This window comes from Gobio gobio (genome assembly GCF_949357685.1).
Source record: "Gobio gobio genome assembly, chromosome: 20".
Classification (NCBI taxonomy): Eukaryota; Metazoa; Chordata; class Actinopteri; order Cypriniformes; family Gobionidae; genus Gobio; species Gobio gobio.
Genome location: NC_137113.1, coordinates 22,763,206 through 22,788,921, shown reverse-complemented (window position 1 = coordinate 22,788,921; position 25,716 = coordinate 22,763,206). Strand labels below are relative to the sequence as shown.

At 38.1% G+C, this 25,716-nt stretch overlaps 1 protein-coding gene across 37 annotated transcripts in view; it reads left to right on the top strand.

The window, feature by feature from the left end:
- Positions 1-25,716, top strand: part of svila (supervillin a) — a 95,404-nt gene that overhangs the window by 36,246 nt on the left and 33,442 nt on the right. For 20 of the 37 annotated variants that reach the window (XR_013818647.1, XR_013818648.1, XR_013818649.1 and 17 more), the window contains exons 4-15: positions 3,548-3,608; positions 3,999-4,147; positions 4,374-5,058; positions 5,776-5,859; positions 10,398-11,186; positions 11,664-11,831; positions 12,419-12,453; positions 14,508-14,572; positions 15,355-15,491; positions 16,217-16,312; positions 17,462-17,747; positions 23,548-23,935. Coding sequence is in view for 33 of the 37 variants with exons in the window: in XM_079845810.1 (XP_079701936.1) it covers positions 3,548-3,608; positions 3,999-4,147; positions 4,374-5,058; positions 5,776-5,859; positions 10,398-11,186; positions 11,664-11,831; positions 12,419-12,453; positions 14,508-14,572; positions 15,355-15,491; positions 16,217-16,312; positions 17,462-17,747; positions 23,548-23,935 (2,943 nt within the window). In the remaining 4 variants the exon portion in view is untranslated. The remainder of the gene's footprint in view (positions 1-3,547; positions 3,609-3,998; positions 4,148-4,373; positions 5,059-5,775; positions 5,860-10,397; positions 11,187-11,663; positions 11,832-12,418; positions 12,454-14,507; positions 14,573-15,354; positions 15,492-16,216; positions 16,313-17,461; positions 17,748-23,547; positions 23,936-25,716) is intronic. The other 17 variants (XM_079845829.1, XM_079845826.1, XM_079845828.1 and 14 more) reach the window with 5 other exon arrangements.

Sequence of the window (25,716 nt, the reverse complement as noted above, 5' to 3'; positions counted from 1 at the left end):
CTGAAATCGTTTCTCAAACTCCTTCAGCAACACTGAAATCTTGTCTTTGTACTTTCTCACGTCAGGATTAACGCTTGCTGCGCACACATCTCTTAGACAGGGAAAATGAGCAGGGTCACCGCTTGCCATCTGCGTCTCCCATAACGTGAGCTTTAACTTGAATGCACGTATGCTGTCATAATACTGTGTTACAATTTTTTTGCGTCCTTGCAACATTTTGTTCAGATTATTCAAGTGCTCTGTAATATCAACCATAAATGCAAGGTCCTGCAGCCATAGTGGGCACTGTAATTCCTTAACAGGTTTACCCTTTCTCTCCATGAAATGTCCGATTTCCTCACGTAAATCAAAGAAGCGCTTCAGCACAGCACCTCTGCTTAACCACCTTACTTCAGTGTGGTATGGCAGACCATGGGTAATGTTACATTCACTGAGAAGGCTGTCAAACTGACGATGATTGAGACCTCTGGCTCGGATGAAATTAACAGTTCGGACAACCACCTCCATGATGTGGTCCATTTTTAACGACTTGCAGCATAATGCCTCCTGATGCAAAATACAATGAAATGTCCAAAAATCACCCCCTCCATTCGCGGCTTGTACTTTCTCTCTGAACTTTGTAACAACACCTGCCTTTTTCCCGATCATTGACGGCGCACCATCTGTAGCCAGGCTTACGGCGCGAGACCAGTCCACCCCGACTCTGTCCAGCGCTCCAACGACGGAGCGGAAAATGTCCTCAGCTGTTGTGGTGTCGGTCATAGGCACCAACTCAAGAAACTCCTCTGTGACAGTCAAAGTATCGTCAACTCCACGAATGAATATGGCCAGTTGCGCGACATCCGTAATATCCGTACTCTCATCAATTGCAACAGAAAAGGCCAGAAATGACTCAATTTTGCGTTTCAGTTGGCTGTCCAAATCTGCCGATATTTCCGAAACCCTGTCTGCCACGGTATTTCTCGTCAAACTAATATTGGCAAAAGCTTGTCGCTTCTCAGGACACACAATTTCAGCAGCCTTTAGCATACAATTTTTAACGAACTCCCCCTCACAGTACGGCTTTGATGCAAGTGCTATTTCGCTCGCAATTAGGTAGCTGGCTTTCACTGCAGCATCACTGGCCTCTCGGCTCCGGGTGAAAACAGATTGCTGTTTCCTCAGACCCACCAACATTTCATTTACCTTCTGTTTTCTCAATTCTCCGTGCAAGCTGTTGTATTTTTCGCCATGCTGAGTTTCATAGTGTCGTCGAATATTATATTCCTTAAGCACCGAAACTTGCTGCATGCACACCAAGCACACGGGTTTCCCATTAACCTCCGTGAACATATAGGAAGAGGTCCATTTTTCTTGAAAAATTCGACACTCTGTGTCCACTTTTCTCTTTTTTGACAAAGACATTTCGAGGACGATGGTGCCAGGGCCAACAGAAAACGCGGGTAAACTGATAGAACCAAATGCCGCTCAGACCCTGAAGCTCGGTGCTGCCATCTGCTGTTAGTTCCGCCGAAAATAAAAAATATTTTTTTCATATTGCAGATTTATCCCCCGGGCCAGACTGAACCCCCTAGCGGGCCGGTTCCGGCCCGCGGGCCGTACGTTTGACACCCCTGCTTTAGAACAAAACGTCAAACTTACGGTTTGTCGTAAACTTAATCGTCAACTTAGGTTTACCACAGACCTTATTTTACTCATAAATTTTAAAATCACATGATAAAACCACATAGGAAAATCTCGAAGGAATTAGTGGCAAATTAGTCTTCCAGGTTTTGATGTCATCCCTGCACCACTCTATAGGCTAGTACACATCGTCAGTCTCTTGATTAGATTGTTGTTTTTTTATTGACATTTAATGGTGTTTTTAACACTTAAAGATACAATAATGCATAAAGAAACCAAAATTGACCATTTGTCCTTTTGCTGGTGTCAAGTATAGGCTACACAGGCTATTGAATATTTGCCAAATAGCTTTGCCAAACATTTTCTAACAAACTTTATAACACTTCACCATCCAATTAATTCCTGATGGATGAAATCAAGTCACTCTAAAAATATTTTTTGTTATAAAAGTTAAATGGATTGTGGGTGGCAATTTACATTGACACACACACACACACACACACACACACACACACACACACACACACACACACACACACACATACATTCCCATTCACTTTGCTGGCGTGCAGCTTTTAGAGTTGTGTAATCCTGGCTTGTTAGAATCAGGCCTGTCTAATGTCAGATTCACACTGCTGTTTATTCTCCCCCTCCCTTTCCAAGTGGGAACTTGATTTAAAACATGACAAACCTGAACACACTCATGCTGTGTTATCTTTAATACATTGTAAATGTCTGATTAAATTAATAAAATAAGATAAATATGATGCTTTTTTTTATACATCTTTCCAATGAACTGTTTTACAGAATTAAAGGCATAATATTTAAGATTTGTGCATTAAAATATCCAAAAACCACTAGCACACGTGTGTACTTGCATTATCCCAAAAGTTTCCAACAAAGTTTTAATCCAGAGAAATTCTCAATTTTAACCAGTGTAACGTTCCTCCTCATTGTGTCGCCTGTCAATTGCGTCATGTCCGCGTTATCCTCAGTTTTGCTTCTACTGCCGTAAAACCATGGCAACACAGTGAGTACAATAAAAAAATGCAGAAGTAGTAGTTATACAGTCTAGCACGCCACTCTGTTGTTGTTTCGCATGACATCAAGCTATGCCTTTGTTATGGTTTTGAATATGTGACCTCTAGTGTCGAAAATTACATACTGTGCCTTTAAGCTAAGCAATTAGGTATCAGTAAGATGCACTTTAGCCTTACTGGACTATGTGAAACAGAAAGGGAAATCCTGCCCTTTTCATTGCACCACCCAGATCTTTGCTTTGAATCCCAAAGAGACCAGGCTAAGGAAGCACTGTTAGAAACAAGTGTGCCATGTGTACTCATTTAGCCCATAATGAGTCACCTCTCAATCACTTCACTAGTCACCTAGTGACAGGACACAGTTGAGTGTCATATTTCCATACTGCTGAAACAACACTCACTGTGGATGCACCTATGATTGGTTAACTTTTGTGGAAAAGCATCCATTCTCCTAGATAATGATAGACGACTTAAGTGTAAGCAGTTTTTGTTTCAGATAACACACTGACTTCTGCCAAATCGACTATTATTGGAGTTGTGTCGTTGTGGAGACATAGCAGTATACTTAATAGGCTGCAGGGTTAGTGTAATACATCAGATACATCATGAAACATGACTTGGTATTTACAGCAAAGCTGAATTATGTAAAAAGTAGATTATAATTCAGTCTTTAAATTGTGCTTGTGGGGTGAAACATTGTGCATCTTACAGTACTGTATACATACAGTAAGCTTTGATTGCTTTGGTAGTAGACATAGCACAAATACATGAGATATAGTGCAATATGTTTCACTGTTTGTAATGGTTTGATTTAGCCTATTTATCCTCCTTCTGTCTCTCATTCTTTTACCCATCCATCACTTTGCCTTTCTTTTTCTCTTTAGTCTCAGAATTAAGGAAACGTTTTGAGGTTATAAGCACGAGTCAGAGTTGGGACATGAACAGGTGAGAAGTTAAATCAGTCTCACAAAGCATGCAGAGCCAAAGTTCAGTTCCTGCAGGTGTTCGGCAAAAATAACAAAATCACAATATTGTCTGCATGCTGTTATTGCCAAAAAACACTTTAATTTTCCTCTCACCACACACTACGTTTCAAGCTTCATGCTCTTCATCAGATTTAAAGTAGCATATGGCACACATTTTTCAATGATCATGTGACACTGAAGACTGGAGTAAATTGCCATCACAGTAATAAATTGCATTTTAAAATATATTCAAATAGAAATAGTTATTCTAATTTGCAATATTTTTTCACATTTTAACATTCAATTGTAAATATATGTTTTCATTTAAAAATAGTGATCCTTATTAACATTGTACCACTCCTGCTTATAGGAAAGAGCGAATTGCACGCCGTCTGGAGGGTATCGATAGTGATGTTCTCCAAAATCTCCCAGATTGTGGCGGTCTAGTAACCAATCGGCTGCTAGAGGAGGACACTCCCAGATATACCCGAGCAGCAGACATCTGTGACCCCTGTACAGGTGAGAAATGTTCTTAATATTTGTATACTTTTAAATAGATTTATTCACTCCCCTATAACATGAATGAGAAATAATATACACTAAGCATCTTAAAAATAATGATACGGTGCATATCAACACATAATGATAGGTTATTGGGTTAATTAGCTGGTGGTTGGTTACTTAAAGTTTGGGCAAATTGATTCAGTGTAAACTGTGCATTGTCTTCCTGTCTCTCTCATCGTAGTTTCTCTTCAGCCCTATGGCAAAAATGACCCAAACGTCTCAAATCCGCATGGTGCAGAGGTTCAGTCCAGAACCCACACAGTCCAACAAGATTCTGTCTATAGCACTGGCACCACTCATGTGGCAGAGCTGGACTCTAAAGCTGAAAGGATTGCTCGCTACAAGGCAGAACGGCGGCGTCAACTAGCAGAGCGCTATGGCATCTCTCTGGATCAGGAGACCGAAACCGACTATACCACTCGCTACTCCAGAACCTCCAGAGAGCCCGATGGCTCAGACCGACAACACAGGCCAAAGTTAGAAGGAGGAGACAGGGTGGAGCATAATGCTTACACCACCAGCCATCAAGGAGATAGGGCCAGCTTTCACATTCACACCCATCCAGAATACAGCCAAGAACGCACAGACTCCATCTCTGAGCGTGAGAGGATGATGAATCTGGAGAACCAGAGGAGGGCACAAGAGCGGGATAGATTACATGAAAGTGGAGGGGTTGCACCTGACCCATCTGCATATATGGATGTGTCCGGGTCTGTCAGGGTTCCAGGGAGGGAACCAGGGGCGATGGGGGTTCCCAGCTCGCCTAACACAGGTCGAAGGGCCATGATGCCATCTTCCAAACAGGGAGCATCTCCCGGTGATCTGTTTATTGAGCAGCAGGCTCACAACATCCTTCAAAGACACGGGTGAGTCTTAACACATTAGCTGTTTCTTCTTCTTCTTTTTTTGTCTCTCCCTCTTACTCTCACCAAGTATTATCCTAATATGTCAGTGTCTTAATTTCCTTCCCTTATTCTTTCATTTTTTGGAAAGAATGTTGGCTGGTATTCCCCTGAATCTGTCTTTCACAGATATTTTCCCCAAAAGAAAGCTGTCAGTTTGCAGGATTTGGCTTGCATACTGTTAGGAGTGTTTCCACAGCTCCCTAAAGATGGGTGGGCTCTGTTCAGTACGACACATTATCCATTAGCATTGACCTTTACTGTCCTTTGGCAGCTGTTTCTTTATGGCGTGGGTCAGTGCTCTGACGCTTTGGTTTTAAAGTGCGTGCCAAATTAAGCAACAAAAGACTCCAGCTGAATTAAAATTCCCAACATTAAGCCAAGCCAAAAATGTACAAATGAGTATGATAAAGAATGATATTCAGGAAAGACCCAGAGCACATTCATAACGTCAGTATAATGTTTGATTGGTTAGTTAATGTGAACAAATGAGGACTTGGCCTTTAAAACTCAGTTCCCAGCAAGCCAGACTCAATTTTCATAACTTATTTGAGGCCCTACTCTCTCTTCAGGAACCTGGTTTCTTGTAAGGTTTTTTCCCCCCTCTTTTCTTTTTCCCTCTCTCTCTACTCCTAAACCTTTGAGTGGTTCACTCTCTTGGGTGTTTCTCAACTAATTTAGCTCCTGTAGCCAGTCAGCTAACCAATGGTCACTTCAGACTGATTCAGAAGGAGACACCCTCTCTCCAATCAACTGGCCTTCCAGGTACCATACATTTGGGATTTATGGGTGTGTTTGACACCCTTCACTTAACAGTGGTCCCGCCTAACTTCATGGCCCTATCTCAAACCATCTCTAGTCCTGTCCTATGAATGTCCTTGCTGGAATGTGAGGTAAGATTGACAATCGGATAGTCTTATGTTTTCTAGTGGTTTATTGGATTATAGTTTGGGGGAAAAGTCTGGTCCACTTTGCAGGTTATTCTGGCTGGGGACCACACTTAGCTTGGAAGACGGAGACAAAGTTGTAAATTAAACAACTAGTGGTTATTTAGAAGAGATTGTTGTAGCAACCTGGCTTTAGTGTGCACACTGGCAACGTCAGCAAGCTCTTAAAAGTTTTGTAAATAATATTTATCAGACAGTTTGAGGGTGTGCTGTATGATGATGAAATGAATTCCATTTTCACTTTTCTCTCTTGCTTTAGTCCAGGGCCCTCATTTATCAACAGTGCATAGAAAAGGTTCAATATTTTGTCCTACGCATGAAATTTAGAATGTGCCTAAGTACAAGAAAAGCTGTATTTATCAAACATGCGCACAGTTTACTCACATGAGTAAGCAATCATTGTTGATAAATCCCACACGTGCGCAAGTACCATGCTTGTTCACGTTCGTGGTCATTAGCATTCGGAAACGCCTCCAATAAACCATATATGGTGACAACACTTCCCTTTAAAAATCACGTGATTGTGTTTTTTCCTCACTGCAATAATGGCAAAGAAGAGGAACTTCACAAACATAGAACGAGTTGCGCAACGATGTTTCACAACAACAAATTTGCATCACAAATGATTTGCACGTTAATAGAATTAAATCCTTTTCTATTTTCATCTTTAAATTCATTGGTTGATGGTGCTTTTATGGCGATGTTGGTGCAGTCTATGGCTCCAATTATGTTTGGGAATCTGGCGATAGCATAAATGCCCCATTTTATTTCAGCTTGTTGACGATTTTGGTAAGGGAATTGGATGTAGGTTGGGTCCAAGGAAATAATTGCATCCAACATTTGTCACAGCTGTCTTTTATAGGGTTTGACACCAATTATGCATTGTGTTTAAAACTACAAAAATTATAAATTGAGTGTTTTGTAATTAAAGGAAACACAGGACATATGTGATTTGCTTAATGCATACTGTCTTAAATGCTTTTTATGTGTAGTGTTGCTAATCTACCACTAGATTCTCTGCGTAAGCATGCTCAGAGGTGTGCTTCTATTTACACACATTTCTATTTATAAGTACAAGGTTGGTAGATCCCACACTTTGCGTTAAACTTACGCACTCATTACGCACAAATCTGTGCGGACGCACTGTTGATAAATGAGGATTTATTATTCTGATAGAAAGGCCAGTGACAAGAAAAATAAAAAAGGTGTCAAATTAAATATAAATATATGATCCTCGACCACAAAACATTAGTAGCACAGGTATTTTGTAAAATGGATCTATTGTATGGGTCAAAATTATTGATTTTTCTTTTATGCCAAAAATCATTAGGATATTAAGTAAAGATCATGTTCCATGAAGATATTTTATAAATTTAATTTGGACAACTTTAAAGGTGGATCTCAATATTTAGATTTTTTTGCACCCTCAGATTCTAGATTTTCAAATAGGTGGATCTCAACCAAATATTGTCCAGTTCTAACAATATCAATGTAAAGCATATTTATTTATTTTAAAAAATGTACCCTTATTACTGGTTTTGTGGTCCAGGGTCATATATAACTATATATTGGCAACTATGGATTGGTTGTGTATTTAAAAACAAGTGAAGATGCAGATGTTATTTTTGTTATACATTGCTTAAAATCTCAGGTCGTACTTCAAATAGGGCCTAAATATTTTCAGTCACAGGGAGTTGGCTTACAAGAAAAGGTTGGAAACCCCTGGTTTAGTCTGTCAGATTGTGTGGAACCAGCAAGGTAGAGGGCTCAGGGAATGGTTTTGAGTTGGGCCCATCATCTCAGTAACATAATGGCCATCCTCGCGCACATTTCTACCACCCATCCCATCCACATTGTTAATGAGTGCTGTGGGTTTGAATTTGATCATTGAATATTCAGACACTTTTGTTGCAGTTTACCCTTAACTCTTTCTAATGTACTTTATTCACAGTCCACTGCCCAATGACATTGTGTGTATGGTTTATCCCTATATGGCAGGTTTTGTTCTTGTATTGCTTTTCAGTACCTGGTTGAAGGGAGCGTTGACTTGAGTTTGTATTTGTGATACTGTGGTGAGAAAGTTATTGAGCTATGAGTCACCAAACTCGACAAGAATGTAAACACAGATAATTCAGCCTGCATTAGCTCAATATGCCAAATGGAGAGTGTGATAACTTGATTAGTCATGCAAAACACCAAAGCCACATTTTCTTGGAATCTTTTCACACGCAAATTGTGTTCCTGTTTTGCATCAGTTTTCTCTCTATTTTTGCTCCTATTCTCTGTTCCACTGCAGACTTTACTAGTTTAGAGGTTTATTTACTATGTGGGCTTTTTCCTCCTCTATAATTCCTTGTCACTTAATGTCTGCTGACTTTGACAAACCCAGACATAGATAAAAGAGTTGTGTACAGAGAAATGGGCTCTTCATCGCCACCTCATCCCCCGAATCTGCAGAGTATTTGCACAAGGATAACCTTAAAAAAAGAAGTACAAACCTACAGTTTCCTTGTTATAGTGATCAAGTCTAAGATGTAGTTGCTTTTTGAGTTTATCATCTAGTTTATCATTATTTATTTATTTAAATAAGCCCTGTGTTAGGTTCTCCTTTGGATGTTTCTCGCATATGTCTACACAAATCATGTTCTTTAAACAGAAATATTCTCCTCTGTCTTTATATTTGCATTCACTGCAAAGTTATGTTTTTTTCAACCACTTTCTTCCCTTTTCATGAACCATATCCCAAACATAATTTTTGGCTGCATTTTGTTACAGGCATTTTTCTAATTTAGTCTTGTAAATGCAGTCCACTTAGAGGAGGTTAAAAACAGTTCACATGACTCAACAATTACAGAGAGCAGAGCATGTTTTCACTTAAACAGGGGTCCAGAGGAGCTGAAATGTGAGTGTATAGATGGCAGCCGTTAAGCTTGGGTCAGGAGAAACCGCTTTTAGCAGCTAGAGGAGTGTGGGATACAACTCATAAAAAGGATGTGATGTGTAGAGTATTATTGGATTGCTTAACTACTTTTTTAACAGTATTGTAGCTCTCAGCTGATGGAAATCGACCTTTAACTTGAGTGAATGGGTGGAAAAGAAGAGGAAGACACAAAGAGAGTAACCCTGAAATAAACAGACATCTTTTAAAAGCATTAGGGTTTCTTTGTGATTTAAGTCTCACTTCATTGGTAGTGCACTAACTGCAAAAGGTTTTGGATGAGAGAGTCTTTTGCCTCCCGCTGCTGAGAGCATTGATTCTGCTGACCTAAACCTAAAAATCCAGTCATCACAAACTAAGCTAGTTTATCAGCAAACCTCTCTCACCCAGCATGTAATGAAACTCTGTGTTGTGTGAAATTAACTGGGTATTAGGATCCCCATATCTAGACATTTATACAATATACAGGGGAGAAACCGCCTTTATGTATCAAAATGCTGAAAATGGTTTGAAGCTTTTTCTACAGATCATAAATATACTTATTCAGAATCCTCAAAGCAGAATCTGTTGGATTTTCAGTAATTTGTCATCTAAAGAAGGGGTTTTCAAACTGCGGTCTGGGAATGCCGCAAGGTGATTGAGGTCCACAGAAAATGTGGGATATTTTTGACATTTAGTATTTATGGAGGTTTATGCATCAAGGACTGCAGATAATACTTTCCGGTGCAATATTTTCATTTAATTTGGTCTTGATATAATATGAATATAAATAATATGAAACCACATATCAAAGCTAAATATTTAATTAGCAAACAAGTTGGATTTATATGTTCACACTTTTTTCCCCCTCGCACAGTATAAATGGAAATATAGCTGCTTTTACTGTAAATTATAGGAATGGGTAACATCATATTTAAGGATCTTTGGCATCAAGTAGTAAGAAAAACCCTAAACCAAAGAACTAACTTTTGTTTATAATGTTTTGACTACATCCCCTATTTTGAGATAATTTCAATATGGTCGATTGTTTAAATATGATGTATGTTCAATATGTTTCAAATATCACAGTTGTTGTATTTTACTACTTGATTTTTTATTTTTTTACAGTGATCGCAACAATTTTTCACATGGTTCTCCTTATTCCAACCCCTGAAAACATCCACTTTGACACACTTTTAGTTTCTTTTTATTCGATACGCTGTCAGATTGCTGTTTTATCATATTTAGCACAAACCATACAGTATTGAGATGCTTCAACTGGTTCTTTGGCTTAAGGGTTGTTTTGTTTGGATTAGACTCTTTCGCTTTCACTCACTTCCAGGCCCATGAACTTCCAGTTCTGTTTTTTCTTTTGCACAGTCAGTGAATATTTAACTCATTTTACTCTAAGTAACCAACCCTTTTCTCTTCTTCTGAAGAATCCGAGTTAGGGAGAGACTGGCCCGTGACGAGCCATTTCACAGGGGTCAAACAACAGAGGCATCTGCGTACAGCCAGTTTCCCCAGTCATACCCTCGATATAACCCTCACACTCGGATCATCGCTGACGCTCCAGCCAAACAGCGGCTGACCTTCCCTGGGCAAGAGGAACGCCATGACCTGGGGTGCCAGAGCTACTTTTCTATGGGTTGCGAACCTGGTTTCAGGAATAAACAAGAGATTCAGGAAGTACTTGAGGAAGTGGATGGAAAACAGGATGTGAGGACAGAGGGGCTACTGCGGAGCAGGAAGGCTGTTTTACCCTCTGAGATTCGACGGAAAGAACAGAGCACTGAAGACCCTTGCTGTGGAAGTGCTGACAATGTGGAGGTAAACCCAGGCATCAGTGGGCACAGGAGCGAGAGTGTTGCAGATGACCCCAGAGGGTTGCATGGAGGTCGGTCAAGGCGGGAAGTTTACACAGAGCATGTGTCCCGTCTTCAGGCTGCAGAATCTATGCAAGCAAGAGCTCGAGAGGCCCATAAGAGGGCTGACGCTAGCTGCTACGCCCCAGTTCAGACCTCCAGCGGGAGATGTATGCCAAATTCATCCAAACCCCTGGATGTTGGAAATGTCCAAAAGACAGTTTTTCAACAGAAGCCCATTCAGGAACCAGTCAGAGAGGTTGTGCCCAATGGCGATCGCCTATCTCATGATGCCAGGGTTTCAGTAGCAAAACTCCGCCACACCTACCTGGAAAGTGTTGCGAGTCCCCGGAAAGCTGAACTGTAGGTGGTGGTACATTTATTATGTATCGACTTACTAACTTGTCTAACATTGACAATTAACTATCAAAAGCTCATAATGTTATTGCTATGAGAAAATACTAATAATATTACAGAGGAATTGCTCATTCAGAGTTGATCAGCAGATTTGAATGCTCTATTCCTTTAGCTATCTTGCTGCTCAGCTTGTCTAGTGCGCACTGTCAATAATAATTAACCATCTCTGCGTGTCTTTTGTCTCACCTTGGCTTGGCATCCTTGTCTTTCTAGAGACAATTTAGGATGTTTATGCTAAATGGGCTGACAGAATAATTATTAGCCACTTCTGATGTTTGTAGGGTTTTCATTAGTTCCTTTAACCCACTATGAGTATGATCAGATGTATTGGTAAACGAGCTGTAGCGTTTTGCTCTTTTTGTCATGCCTGCACCTGCCATTCTTCTATGCTGCCTCATTCAGTCATACTTTGTGACGCAATAGGGCAGAGAAGCTGCCTGTGGTTACAGAGACACCCTGGAGAAGTGAGAGAGTCAAAGATCGGTCATCTCGTCGCCCTTTGCGGTATATATGTCCCACTGAGAATAGAAAGACATCTGAGAGGTTTAGAACTCAGCCAATCACATCAACTGAGCGTGAACAGTCGGACCGGTAGGCCTCATGAGTAGATTCATGCACGGATTTGTGGAGTTAGCCTGGAGTGCACATTAAAATTACACTTGATGTAGTCTAATAAATTATGTTTTTGTTTAATCTGGTAATAACCCAGAAAACTGGAAATAACCCAGAAAACCTGTCAGGACTAGTACTTTTTCTCTTTCTAACTGCATTGTATTTACAAATTCACCATTTGGAGTTAGCTTTTGGCTTACAATATATAATGCTAAATACTACACATTGTATAATATTTTTATGTGTAGTGGATTCTAATCCAAATGTTTGGTCAGTGGTTTTTATGAAAGGTTCTTTGTACACCCCCCCCCCCCCCCCCCCTTTGTTTCTGTGGCATGTGGCGAAATCTATAATTCTGTCTAACGCTGTGGATTAAGCCGTTTTTACTGTGTTTTCTGCACCTTCCCACTAGCTGCTTTGTGTATTTTCCTGATTCTCCATTTCCTAAATATGCTGCTGCATTTGTCTGCTCACATTGCAATTTTTTCCAAATCAGCTGGTTGATATAATCATTTTCCAATCCTAACGATCTGTTTAATTGTAAGACTACTTTTTGTTCTCTTTAGGTCTTGTCTAAGCCCTGAACCACCAAGCCCAGAGGGTAAGTGTAATGTTTTTTTGTGTGTGTGTGTGCTTGCATAAACTACAAAATCTGTTTTTCAGCATGTTTTTCTATTATGCCATTTTAAAACGGAAAGTCACTCTAGCAAGCTTTAGATGCTTGCTTTTTTAATGTAATTTATTATGTAATGGGGCAGGATTACGCAATAACTTTACAAAACTTTGCATTTGTTTCATATCTGTGCACCGCAGTAGTATAAACAGACATTTTTATGTTACATGCAATAAGTTATTGTTTGTTTGAGTCTGAACTGGGAAACATTTTCACTTGGAAAAGCTTATGGAGACATGGCACTGTGTCTTTAAAGCTAACTCTAAACAGAAGCAGTTGACTGTGCAGTTTGGCTGAGTATCCATGAATACTCCAGAGAGCAACAGACCTACTTTTTTGGGGGCTTGTGAATCTGTTCAAACTAGTACTGCTTTGCTTTTCTAGTCCTACTGTATGTGTAATAAATGTCACAATTTGCATTGCAATGTTTTAGTGTTCACTGAAACAAACATATACATGTATACCGTTCAAAGGTTTGAGGTCCGTAATATTTTTTATGTGTAATGTAATTCTCTTATTCTCACCAAGGCTGCATTTATTAATTGATCAGTAAAAACAGCAATATTGTGAAATTTTATTACAATTTAAAATAACTCTAATATTTCAATACGTTTTAATTTATTCCTGTAATGGCAAAGCTGAATTTTCGGCAGCGATTAGTCCAGTCTTCAGTGTCACATGATCCTTCAGAAATCATTCTTATATGCTGATTTGGTGCTCAAGAAACATTTCTTATTATTATCAATGTAGAAAACATTTTCTTAGGACTCTTTGAAACGACAGCAGTTATTTGAAATTGAAATCTTTTGTAACGTTATAAATATTTTTACTGTCACTTCTATCAATCAATTGAATGCCTTCTTGCTGAATAAATGTATTAATTTCTTAAAAAACTAATCATACTGACCCCAAGTGTGTTACTCAAGGCACTGCCTCAAGGACAATGTATTTATTTAATCAAAAATACAGTAAAAACAGCAATATTGTGAAATACGGTTACAATTTAAAAACAGCTGTTTCTATTTTAATATATTTCAAACTTCAGTGTCACATGGTCCTTCAGAAATCATTCATTTAGAGCTCAATGAACGGATCTTATTGTTATAATTTTTTTAACAGTTTTGCTGCTTAATATTTTTGTTAAAATTCCACTGTTTTCCCGGATTCATCAATGAATAAGTTCAAAAGAACAGCATTTATATAAAATAGACAATTTAAGTTTTAACTGACACTTTTGATAAATTTTATGTGTTCTCTCTGCATAAAAGTATTCATTTCTTTCAAAAGATTAAAAAATCTTACTGATCCCCAAAATATTGAGCGGTATTTAGCATCTTACAAGCATGTATCTGTCACCAAATGAATATGGCTTCAGAACAAGTTGTACATTCTTCTCAATGCTATTTTTCCTTCATATGTCTATCCCTTCCTTTTACTTCATGTGGTGTATGTAGTTATGATCTGTTTTCTTCAGTTATTTTCCTTTTGTCTCTGTCTTTCCCTTTCTCTGTGTGGTTTAAAGTGTCCCTGGCCACTTGTCACAGTCCAGACTGTACAAAAAAAAAACTAAAAACATTCAAGAATCATATTATATTTTCCTTGATATTTTTATATAAACAGTGAAGTGTACTATGAACATTATAACTTAACCGATTTCGTATTGAAAGTAGGCTTCTGGCAAAAAGTTAAATGATGATTTTATAAGACCTTTTTTGTGTTACAGTTCATAGATCATGCTACACTTTGTGAGAACCGATATAAATGTAATACATTGCATTTGGTAGATATATGGCTTTTTATGTGCACTGTTGTGCTTTTAATGTTAACCTCTGTGAAATCAGAGTAGAGGAGAAGCAGAAACGTGCTTGTGTAATCTTTCTACCATGTGTTTAGCATTGTGTTGTCCTCTGAAAGTCATGGGGTTTCATGAAATGGTTCTCATGAAAAAGATTGACTCATCTCTATACTTTCTGTTTTTCCAGTCGATGAAGAGAAGCTAGATGAGAGAGCAAAGCTGAGTGTGGCTGCCAAGCGCTCTCTCTTCAGGGTATGTGGTGCTTCAGTGTGTGTGTACTTCTGTTCCAAACCCTGAATTTTTTTTTCGTTTTTTTTTCGTTTTTTTGTTGTTGTTCAAAACTCTGGCTTGTTAGCTGCTTCTCTTTCTGTTGGTGATTTATTTGAAACCCTCTACATTGGTATCTACGCCACAAATGGTCACTCCTGCATACCACACATATACGTGAAGCGCACATAATAATAGCCTTTGGGTTCGCAACATGCCATTGGTGCCTAACAATAGATGTTATGTGCAACAAACTTCCATATTCTGTAAAACAGGTTACATCGCTTCCTGTTCAGGTCTTTTGTATGTGCTTCATTAAATATAGAGCTGTTTTACTCCAGATGCCTTCAAAAGTGAGCAAAGAGGAGCATAACTAATGTTCATCGCATATGTAGATTGATATCTAAAAGTTTTTTTATTTTTCTTCTTCTCACTAACACTAACAAGTACTAGTACTCAGTTTGTATTGCCATTAACAGTTTATTAATTTTGCATTAAAAGGTGTGTTTAAAAGAGGACACACTTCAGTCCATTACCCCACAACTCCCATACACACATGCACAATGCTTAAATATGACATTTGAAACCCCAGATACTAAGAAGAAAATGTGACCAAAAACGCAATTAAAAACCTGAGCAGAAGGAAAAATTCTGATCTAATATCCTGAATAAGCTAGTTAAATTCTTCAAAGTCAAATGCCATATTTTAATCTGTTGTGTTTGTTATTGTGTAAAACTATTTCTTATGAAGTCTTACTGTTTGTTAGGAGCTGGAGAAGACTTCAGATGGTTCAGTTCTGAAGGCATGGAGCCGTAATCCTGCTGTTGAACGGAGGTTGAGGAGAGGTCAGGATCGCTCCCGCACTCAGCCGGTCACCACAGAGGAAGTGGTCATTGCTGCTACGTAAGTTCATACTGTATGTGACCTGTTAGATATTTCAAGTGAGGTCGTTTTTAAGTTAGAGGGGGGAAACCCAAATGTTTACATTTGTTAGGTTCAACATTTACAGTCAATATGAAAATAACGATATAATCTAAACGATATAAATATATGATGTAATCTACCATTCAAAGGTTTGGGGTGTGTACGATTTTTTATGTTTTGAGTCTCTTATGTTCACCTAGGCTGCATTTGTTAAATCAAAAATACAGTAAAAACAGCAATATTGTGAAATACTATTACAATTTTAAAATAGCTGTTTCTATTTTAATATTTTTCAAACTTCAGTGTCACATAGTCCTTCAGAAATCATTCATTTAGAGCCCAAAGAACATATTTTATTGTTGTAACAGTTGTGCTGTTATATAACAATGTAGGTTTTAACTGACACTTTTGATCAATTTAATGTGTTCTCTCTGAATAAAAGTATTTATTTCTTTCAAAAGATAAAACAATCTTACTGACCCCCAAAATATTGAACGGTAGTAAGCATCTTACAGCCATGTATTCGTCACCAAATTAATATTGCTTCAGAACAAGTTGTAATGCGTACATTCTTCTCAATGCTTTTTTTCCCTTCATATGTCTATCCCTTCCTTTTACTTCATGTGGTGTATGTAGTTATGATCTGTTTTCTTCAGTTTTTTCCTTTGTCTCTGTTTCTTTCCCTTTCTCTGTGTGGTTTAAAGTGTCCCTGGTCACTTGCCACAGTCCACGACTGTACAAACCTCTGTAGCGCGTGTTCCTAGTCACACTGTAGTCAACAACTCTGTGACCAAATTCAGGTACTCGCATATAAAAACTCACATGAGTGTGTGTGTGTGATACAGGCATAGTCACACTTATCAATACTAATGATCGTCACTGAGAGCATGCTGAGAGAATTTCACCTGCGTAATTGACTTTATGACATATAAACGTGTGCGTATATACAGCTCTGGAAAAAATTAAGAGACCACTTAACATTGATTTCTCAATGTTAAGTGGTCTCTTAATTGTTTCCAGAGCTATAGTCTTAAATTAATAAAAGTGTTAATTTCTATCAAAAAAAATCTTTCTATCCCCCAAATGTTGAAGGTTAGTGTGTATGTATAAATTAGTTTGTCAAGGGATTGAGGTTTATGTAGGAAGACAGATGAAATTTAAGAAGCAGCACCCTCTTGTGGTACTGTGAGGCCAACACAGAACATTTGTCTAAGTCATGCTTAAACTTACCTTTAGAATTAAGAGTGAGAATTAGCACATCCATTATTTCATGACTACAAATAAACTGATCTTGATCTTCACTTACTTGTGTTGAACTACAGTACATGTTAAGCATCTGGATAGTACTTTATATTATATTAGCCACTGATTTGGATACATAAGGGAGTTGTTAGTAATGCTTTTTGAGGTCATGAAATGGTAATAATCCATCAAATCTAGGTCTGAATGACTTGTGAAAGTATGACACTTTGCTGGGAGCGATTCGAGTCATGCCACTTTTGTGTTTTTCACAACATGTTGAGCATATAAACTGCATGAATTTTCATCTGCACATGCTACTACAATCTTAATATGAAGATAATTAATTATGCTTGAAAATGTTTAGACATTTATTCATTTGTGTGGATAAATGGACTGTGGAATGAACAACACATCCAAAGATATGCCAATTTTTCTTTGTGGTTACATTTACACAGCTTTATTCATATTAACATGAATCACGTTTGCTTGTATAGTATATACATGCATGTGTGTTTAATCTTTATGTATGTAAATGGTGCCGTTTCTTTATTATTCACTTTATTGCGCATGGAAAATAGTCATGCTGCCCAGCCCTTCTGGTGGTATAATGAATTTCATATGAAATACATTGATACATTTCATATGAAATACATTGAAATACATTGATACATCCTGAGCTGTTTGGTGTGGATGTTTGTGTCATACAGCTTGCAGGCATCATCTCAGCAAAACTTTTTGGTGAGGGAACAAGCCAGGGAGGTTCGGCTGGCTGAGGAGGCGGTAGAGAAGGATCAAGCTCGCCATGCATCCCCAGGGGAGGATGGCCAAGAGGAACCAGACCTTTCCATGCTCACTCTGGCAGAGAAGATGGCACTCTTCAATCGCCTAGCGCAGCCATCCAGCTATGGCCCGCGGGCCAGAGGAGACACTCGCGCGCGCAGAAGTAACACCCGGTACCAGACTCAGCCAATCACACTTGGAGAGGTTGAACAGGTACGAATCATATCTTTCCCTTCAGTGAACAATTAAACTTTGAATTGAACAATTCATATCTCAAATGAGAATTGTATCAGTTCAGTACTTTACTCCTCATGTCATTTACATTATGACTCATGACTGGTCATGAAATTAAGCTCATAGGTGTGGTGTTTGGGTATGCACATACTTTTCACCATATCTATAAAATACTGGAGGTGAAGAGAAAAGACAAAAAAAAAAAAAACGATGACGCTACAAAGTCAGACAGGAAACGACATAGCCTAACAAAGACTGCATCCAAAATCTTACACTCTCTGAGTACTATCGTTTTTTTGTTTTTTTTTTACAGAGCGTCTATTACACTAAGTGCGAATAGCACGCCTTGTTCGCAGAGGCTATTTACACTTACTCCGCCCATTAACATCTGGCAGACAAAATTACGGAAGATGTTGGATCGTCAACAATAGCAATAGTGTTAGGGCTAAGGCACATGGTAGAAAGTTTTGATGCAAATCGACCAGAGTTTGTGTCCGATCTCGCTCTACTCTATTTTCCCATACCACAGATATTTATTTTCAGTAAAAATGAAAAATATATTTGAAAAGTGGAAATAAAGTGTGTTTAATAAAGTGTTTATCTATTAGGGGTAGGTGTAGGGAGGGCTTTATTGTCCTAATTAGGCCGCATCCATTTAATAATTTTAATAAATAAAATTTACACTGTTATTATTGCATACCATTTAATGGACAACAACACTATGGTGCAAATAGTAATTGCCACTATTTATAAGTATAACATCTAACTACTATTTACACTTATTGCAAAGAAAATACTGCTTTTTACTTTTTTGTTTTAATACTTGATGACTATTACATTCTATATAGTATGAATGTGTGTAGTATGAATGTAATCCAGACGTACTACATGCGTCCACTGGCACTGTCCATTTATACTGGATGCGCACTTCAGAATATCTGCCAAAGTAGTAGGTCATCTGGATACTTCTCACCTACTGTTTTATGAATACTATGAATTCGGACATGCTACTCTTTTCACATACTGTTTTTCGCCTACTATATTGCAGGAAAGTATGCATATTTGGATGCAGCTGTTGTCTAAATTGCTCTTATTAAATTAATGAGTCCACATTCAGTATCTTGTTCTGAAGTCTGAATTAATGTGGAGATTCAGAATGTCTCTCAAGCAGGAATAATAATAATAAAAAAGTCCAATCTCAATACAGACACACAGTAAAAGTCTGTGAGGTATAAAAGTACAGTCTAACACTATTGCTTAAACATTGAACATGTCTTTCCATGAACTTTTAATAGCTGATGCAAGGGTTTTATGAAAGAAAAAACTTATGTTTTGTCGATTGAACAATCAACACCCAGGTACACAACAGACGTGGTTCTCACTCTCTTACACACACAGAGACACACATATTGAGCATTTAAAGGGGTTTATCTTTGATGCAGGATGGTTCTGGTTCTGAGATGTTTGACGAGGAATCGGAGTTCTCAGAGGGTCTGAGTGATCTGGAACATGTGAGGATGCCTGAGTCCTCTAGAATCGTATGATGTTTCATAGAACCCAAGGTTTTACACTGCCTGCAGTAAAACCACTGTCCTGTGTTTTAGAAGCAGTTGTTCTAATGCTTCAGAATATGTTCCTATGTGCCAGTAGGCTGAATTCAGGCATTTCTTGTAAGCATCTTGTACAACCAAGTCTTAAAAGGCCTGTTCACACCAAGAACGATAACTATAAAGATAACTATAACAATAACTACACCAACACACGATAATATTCTGTGCTGCTCTTCTCAAGCTCTTTAAAGCAGAAAGGATTCTGATTGGCTGTTATTAATTTGATCAGTCATCAGCTGGAAAAAAAAGTACAATGATATCATTTCTCTGTGCTGTTATTGTTATAGTTGTGGTGTGGACTTTTCTTTTAAATTTTGAATGGGTTTATATTTGACTATATCTTTATCGTTATTGTTTCATCATTGGTGTGCTGCTATATGAATGTAGTTCTAGATTGCTGGTAGCTCAAGTACAGGCTTTGCAGTCTTTATGTGCGTTTGAAATATAACTGAGAAATGTTAACAGATATAATGTTTTGTCTTTGATAATCACATATTGATAATTGGGATGATGTTTTTTTCTTTATATATCAGAAAAAACGTACACAAGCAGTCACATACCCTTTCAAAAGGTGCTAATATGTTCCATTTAGGGGTAAATAATGTACAACGGCACTGCCCAAGTGACAGTGTATGTTTGAAAGTGTGTATATATACAGTGGGGAAAATAATTATTTGATCCCCTGCTGATTTTAAACGTTTTCCCACTTACAAAGAAATAAAGGGTCTATAATTTTTATGGTAGGTTTATTATAATGGATAGAGACAGAATATCAACCCAAAAATCCAGAAAAAACACATTATATAAAGGGTGTAAATTGCATTTCAGTGAGTAAAATAAATATTTGATCCCCAAGCAAAACATGACTTAGTACTTGGTGGAGAAACCCTTGTTGGCAAGCACAGAGGTAAGACGTTTCTTGTAGTTGGTCACCTGGTTTGCACACATCTCAGGAGGGATTTTTGTCCACTCCTCTTTACAGATCCTCTCTAAATCATTAAGGTTTCTTGGCTCCCTCCACAGATTTTCTATAGGGTTAAGGTTTGGAGACCAGCTAGGCCACTCCATAACCTTAATGGGTTCTTCTTGAAGCCACTCCTTTGTTTCCTTGGTAGGAAACCCATCTTCAGTGTTCTGGCTGAAGGAAGGAGGTTCTCGTCCAAGATTTTACGGTACATGGCCCGTCCATCAACCCCTCAATGCGGTGAAGTCATTCTGTACCCTTAGCAGAGAAACAGTCCCAAAGTGTAATGTTTCCACCTCCGTGCGTGACTGTAGGGATAGTGTTCTTGGGCTCATAGTCAGTATTTCTCTCCCTCCAAACACAGTGAGTTGAATTGATGTCAAAGAGCTCAATTTTGGTCTCATCTGGCCACAGCACTTTTTCCCAAGCCTTCTCTGAATCATTTAGATGTTCATTGGCAAACTTCAAATGGGCCTGTACATGTGCCTTCTTGAGCTTAGGGACCTTGCGGGCGGTACAGGATTTCAACCCATTGCGGCGTAGTGTGTTACCAATGGTTTGCTTGGTGACTGTGGTCCCAGCTGCTTTGAGATCATTAACAAGCTCCGCCCGTGTAGTTCTGGGCTTATCCCTCACCTTTTCCATCATCATCCTTACCCCATGAGGTGAGATCTTGCATGGAGCTCCAGACCGAGGGCAATTGATGGTCATTTTGTATTTCTTCCATTTATGAATAATCACACCAACAGTTGTCTCCTTCTCACCAAGCTTTTTGCTGATGATCTTGTAGCCCATTCCAAGCTTGTGCAGTTCTACAATCTTGTCCCCAACGTCCTTTGACGGCCTTGCCCATGGTGGTGGAGAGGTTGGAATGGAAGATACAGATTCTATTGACAGTTATCTTTTATACACATACTGGGCCTCATTCATGAAACTTTCGTAAATATATGAGTAATTTGCGAGTAAAATGGACCTTTACGAAAACTCCCCTTCAGATTCACTAATGCTTCGTATACCACGGATTTGGTAGTTAAATGTGTGTATATTAATGAATTCCAAACATTCGTAAACGCTCATTCATATTTAACATAATCCCCACGCATGAGTTACAACTGCAAATGATGTGGCCAGGAATACCGTGGAATCTTCTGGAATTTTCTCAGGTTTGGCTCCAGTATTTTGCATAAATGCTAAAGAGGCTAATTGACCATATACCTTGCAATAAATATTCAATTATCGCGTGTCCACCAAAGCATTTTTAGCCAGCTAAAAAACGCCTGGTGCTCTTCCTAAAACGGCCAGCTGGTGGCGCTTGAAAGCGCTTTGCAAGGGCAGCGAGATTCTTTGGTTGCTATGATACAGAATATCCATGGCAGTAATGTGTTACTAGTATCTCATTTTAAAGAATATTACTGAATATAAAAAATGCAGTAAAAAGCACCATTAACTTTGATTGGTCGCTATAGTTTTTGTCCCGCCCCTCCTGCGCTGTGATTGGACAGCGTGGTAAAAAGTGACAGTGAAACGAATGTTGAACAGTAAAAAAAAAAAAAAATCATAATTTGAACATAGAACGTTCAAATGTTTTACGCACCATTTACACGTGGTATGGAGTAGGTGTACATTTCTTTCGCACCAACTAACATTTTGAAAATACAAACATTTTCGTGAATACGAAAATTTACGTCAGAGCGGCTTTACGAATGATTTGCACACAAATTCGTTCTACTCGTGTTTCATGAATGAGGCCCAATGAGCTGACATTAGGAGTACTTTCTTAAAGTGACAGGACTAATCTGGGTTACACATGGGCACAACTAATCTGTGGGAGGCAGAATTCCTGCTGGTTGGTTGGGGATCAAATACTTATTTCACTCACTCAAATGCTAATCAATTTATAACCTTTTATATAATGTTTATTTTCTGGATTTTTTGCTTGATATTCCAATATTTGGTTGATATTTGGTCTCTATCCATTAAAATAAACCTACAATAAAAATATAGACCCTTCATTTCTTTGTAAGTGGGCAAACTTACAAAATCAGCAGGGGATCAAATCATTATTTTTCCCACTGTATATACTCTATATCTACTGTGTAACTCATAATCCTTGATTTCTGTTCCAATTAATATCTCGTAACATAAACCGGTGTCCTCTCAGGACCAATGAGAGGACAATTTTACATACTATGTAATTTGAATAAAAACATTTTGCCTTGTGAAAGTAAAAAGAGACTATAAAAATATAGCATTTTCTTATTAGTCCAGTTTCAGAACAAAGCAAACAATCTACAAGTCTAAAAATGCCCTAAATTAAAGAACTTAAGAGTTTTCTTATGTACAATGATATTTTTTGGTTTGCGTCAATCAAGTAAACAATCGAATAAAACGTAAAGTAAAAAGAGAAAATCAGTCAAAACAAGTACCTTTAATTTTTAAAGAATTTGTCTCCTACATTAAATAATAATAGACATTACCACATAGATAAAAATATACACCGGCAAAAAAGCTAAAATAACTATTACTGTATATAGAGTGTTTTTGATCATACTGCACACCCCTATGCATTAGTGTTTCTTGCGAGGACTTGTCACAGACAAAAATGGAGAGAAGTAGATCTGACTACAATGTTCTTCCGCAAAACTCATACAGTTTTGTTTATTAGCGACTACTGTACCTTTAAGAGAACAGGACAAATGAGTCAGTGTAATTTGCTAAATGATTACTTTATTTGGAAGTCGGTGATCTTGTTCTGAATGTACACTGCAGCTCTGCCTAAAGCCCTGCTGAGTCTGACACAGTAGAGTTGACGTGTTATCGATTGTGTCTGTGACTCGATGTGTCTGTTTCTGAGGGCATGATGGGGACAGTTTGGTTCAACGTATAAAGGGCATGGCTTTGTGAATGGTTTGGTTAGTGGCTGACTTGATGCCTTTCAGCTACAGGAAATGCACTAAGTCAACCTCTGATTAGTCAGCATGATCGACACATGTGCTGATGAACTCTTGATGAATGTGCTGCTTCCTGCCCCGTGCTGACTCAATTTTTGTTCTCATCCAATTTCCCCTCAATCTACCATCTTGCTCTTATCTTTCTCTCTCTTTCTCACACTGCTCACTCAAATACTTCCATCTTTCATTTCTACTCTATTTCCTATAATACCATCTGCTCCTGTCCTCCATCCCTCTCTTTTGTTGTCCTATAGCTGCAGCCTGTGAGTGGAGCTCGTTTTGCGTCCACCTCTACCATGAGATCTTCCACTGTTTCCACTGAACATGCCGGGGACATCCACTTGACCATGTCCAACATATCTGGCCCTGCCTACTATGAACAGACCCTCTCCCCACCTCACCACTCTCAACCTGCCCAAGAGATCCAGACACACCAGAGTGTGTCCCTGGCGACCCAAGGAGAAAGGCTGGTATTGAACATGGGGAAAAGGAAGCACCCCTCTCCAGAGAGCATGAAACGGACACCACACGCTCAGCCTGCCAGAGAATGGGAGGAGCTTAAATGGCACAATAAGGCTCTGGTGACCTCTCAAGACCTTTCAGAAGCAGATGGAGAGCACAAGCCAAAGGCAGCAATGTCAGGTAGAGGAATAGGTGGTGTATTTGATTGTGTTTTAAGTGCCATTTTTCCTCCCAGACCTGTTTCTGTGTGTCTGTACTTTTGTCTTGTTTACAAATTTTTTTCCTTTTTCCTATTTAATAATAAGACAAGATTCTCTCCGTAAGAGCATCAACCAGTATATTATATTTTTAGGGAAAATAGGTAGAAACTGTTTTAATTTAATCTTGCCTCACTAATAAGATGAGCCCCTAAATAGGGCAGAAAGCCCCCTGGGATAAGGGTCATCAGATCATTTCATCAGATATTTGCTCAATATGTTAAATATATCTGATATCATTATAAATAATTTACTTTACCAAGCAAAACTTTGGGATCAGTAAGATATGTTTTTGAAATAAATTAATACTTGTATTATTTATATATGCATTAAATTGTTTAAAAGTGACAGTAAAGACTTATAAGACTTAAAGATTTATAATGTAACGAGAATGTTCTATTTCAAATAAGAGCTGTTCTTTTCAACTTTCTATTTATCAGAGAATACAAATTTTTTCATAAAAATAATAATAATAAATAATTGTATATATACAGTTATATACAGTGTGTATATATATATATATATATATATATATATATATATATATATATTAATATAATATAATACTGTATAGTATATTTAAAAATAAGTTATTTTAAATTGTAATAATATTTCCCAATATTAATGGTTTTACTGTATTTTCGATTGAATCAAATGTTCAAATTTAAATAGTCTCAAAATCAGAATCTTCCTTATTCCAGTTAACTGACATTTAAAATGATACCATGCCATGTGGAGGCTTTTTCTGCATCTTACCTCAAGTTTCTAACTTTTACCTTTTAAAATAGAACAAAAAAAGCATATTTTCTCTCCAACCTAAATTAATTACTGTGCCCGCAAATCCACATAAACAAAAATACATTAAAAACATTTCGATTTAGTTACATGTGACTAAGAGGAAACTAAAGTTCATCTTACCCCATCATACACTACAATTCATACTAGGGGTGTAACAATATATTGCAATACAAAAATGCAACAATATGTGACCGTGTGCAAGCATATTCATCTAAAATAATTCTGTATTTTCAGCTTCAGAATCATGAATATTTTTATTCTGGTGTCACCATTGTCCTGTTCATTGGGTTCATTGGGTCCAAGCCTATTCATTTCCACTCCCAATATAATGCCAACAGTACATTTTTTGTTAACTTTTTACCATGTCTTGGCGTATCGCAGTAATAACATATTGTGAGTTCAGTTCCGTGATATGTATTGAATCATGACATGAGGGTATCGTTACACCCCTAATTCATACAGCCATGTACTTTGTTTTATCAGGGATGGCTTGTTATGATGGTTTCCTGCGGAGTCAGCTGTACATGTGCTCTCTGCTGATATCACTGTGACTTTACAAAAAGATAGGTGTGGATAGGATGTGATGTGCGTCTCTTCTGTACCGTCTTCCTGTTTTGTGTCTGTCAAGCAGGCTGGTGGTTTTAAAGTTTTCCCCCTCTAAAAAGACACAAAGATGTCTGTGTAAGCCACATGTTGCGCAGCATTAGCAACAAAGCTTCCCTTTATGCTTAGAAACTGACACACTTCCTGTGGTGCAGTTCTTACATATTTATCAAAGTGTTCATTACTGCGTGTGTATTCGCGTGCTTATGCAGCATCATCTCTTGACAGCACTGAATGTGTTTGAGAGAGTTTGGCTGTGTGTCTGGTGGCTCCGCCTGTTACTGAGTTGTTATTGATTGTATC